Source organism: Rhizopus microsporus, assembly GCF_002708625.1.
Source record: "Rhizopus microsporus ATCC 52813 unplaced genomic scaffold scaffold_2, whole genome shotgun sequence".
NCBI classification, from domain to species: domain Eukaryota; kingdom Fungi; phylum Mucoromycota; class Mucoromycetes; order Mucorales; family Rhizopodaceae; genus Rhizopus; species Rhizopus microsporus.
In genome coordinates this window covers 338,995-340,525 of record NW_019671917.1, presented here as the reverse complement: position 1 = coordinate 340,525, position 1,531 = coordinate 338,995, and the positions used below count along the sequence as shown (strand labels likewise).

The window sequence follows — 1,531 nt, the reverse complement described above, 5'->3', positions numbered from 1 at the left end:
TATAAAGAATTATACAGTTAGTTATGTAAAAGGATTATTATATATAACTTACTCCGAAGGCATCTAGATGTGTCCTAGCGATAACTAGGACGGAGGATCATCATCTAAGCGTGTTCTAATTCTTGGTTGCTCCTGATCGTCCATTCTTCTTCGACGTCTTGTAGGAGCAACAGCAACCCGACGAAACCTATGAGGAACCATGCCATTACGTCGAAGCTCACGAAGGATGTGCATGTAGTTGAGACAAGCAGCAACATCCCTGTTCCATAAGCGATATCTATCTGGAGCTGCCATGGCGGGTCTACAGTATAGATTGGTACATCTACAAGCAATGTTCAATCAGTATAAAATCATCCAAGTGGCTAATATATTATTACCTTAAAAGACCATGGCAGACAGCAGTAGGATATCACTCACGTTGATACGGTCGTAGATTTGGAACACGACGGAACGTACGGAGGCTTTCGTTGTGGCATGTTGGACAGCACCTACTGGTCTTGTACTCGTCTATAAGATAGGCTTGGAACCCATGCTTCTTGAGGAGTCTTCGGAAACCAAGGCCACGGATGGGCTCATGGTACCTAGCATGGAGAGCGGACCAGTTTCCCATCACAAACACGGCGTCTTCTCCAAACTTGGCGCGTAAGCCTTGAATAAGCTTTTAATCGGCACGTTGTTTGTTGAAGTACGCTGAAAGATGGATCTTGCGAAAGAGGGGGTATCCATTATCATGGTTTGTGATGGTATGTCCATAGAATCGACTGAGAACGGCAGACTGTTTAGATCTGGCTTGAAGGAAGCGGCCAAAGTCTTCTACGGATACGGTGCTGCTTGGCTGTTGAGAAAGGGTTTGCTCAGCTTGAACGACATCAGGACCCTGGGCTTTGAGATCTTGCAAGATTCAACGGTACTTTTTGGTTTTCCACGTCTTGTCTTGCTGTTGTTTAGTGTACCGAAATTTCACTGGTTGCTCTGGTGTAGAGTTTTCGTGTACAAAATACAACATATCTCTTCTTCCTGGGTCCACAGCGACGCATCGACCAGAAATCTCTTGATGATTTCGACGAGTTAGATTGGTGATGTAGGATGTAGCTTCATACTCCACTGTGAACCTTGCCGTGTATCTTGTTTGCCTGTCGAACCTCTTCTTGAGAACCGTGACACCAACGACATCAGTTTGAATAGTGCCACGGAATCTAAGTTGTCCACCTTCTTGCGGCTTGAGGGCTTTTGAGTCAAGGTTGACAACTCGGCGCCAGTAGTCCAGTTTATCGACAGCATTAGACCATCGAATTCCCAGGATGTTTTGGCAGAGAATCTTGCTGTCGATAGTAACGTAACAAGGAGACCATGAGCGCCGGAGAGGAAAACAATTGAAGACGGGCAAACCAAGATGTACAAAGAGACGAGAAAGTTGATAGAAGGCCTTAAAGTGGTTGATAGGGTTACGCTTGATATCATAATAAAGTCCCTGTTCGCCAAAGTTGTAGCCTCTATCATAAGCATCAAAAACAGGCCGAAGAGTGTTAAG

At 45.1% G+C, this 1,531-nt stretch overlaps 1 protein-coding gene across 1 annotated transcript; it reads right to left on the bottom strand.

Annotated features, from left to right (window-relative positions):
- Positions 1–84: 84 nt before the first annotated feature.
- On the bottom strand, positions 85–1,022 carry RHIMIDRAFT_264744 (uncharacterized protein; the record flags this gene model as incomplete). The annotated part of the gene is made up of 4 exons (XM_023611772.1): positions 907–1,022; positions 673–882; positions 414–648; positions 85–322 (listed from the first exon to the last, which is right to left on the bottom strand). The coding sequence occupies exons 1-4, from the start codon at positions 1,004–1,006 to the stop codon at positions 85–87; spliced, it is 783 nt and encodes a 260-aa protein (XP_023469701.1). The 5' UTR covers positions 1,007–1,022.
- Positions 1,023–1,531: the final 509 nt, after the last annotated feature.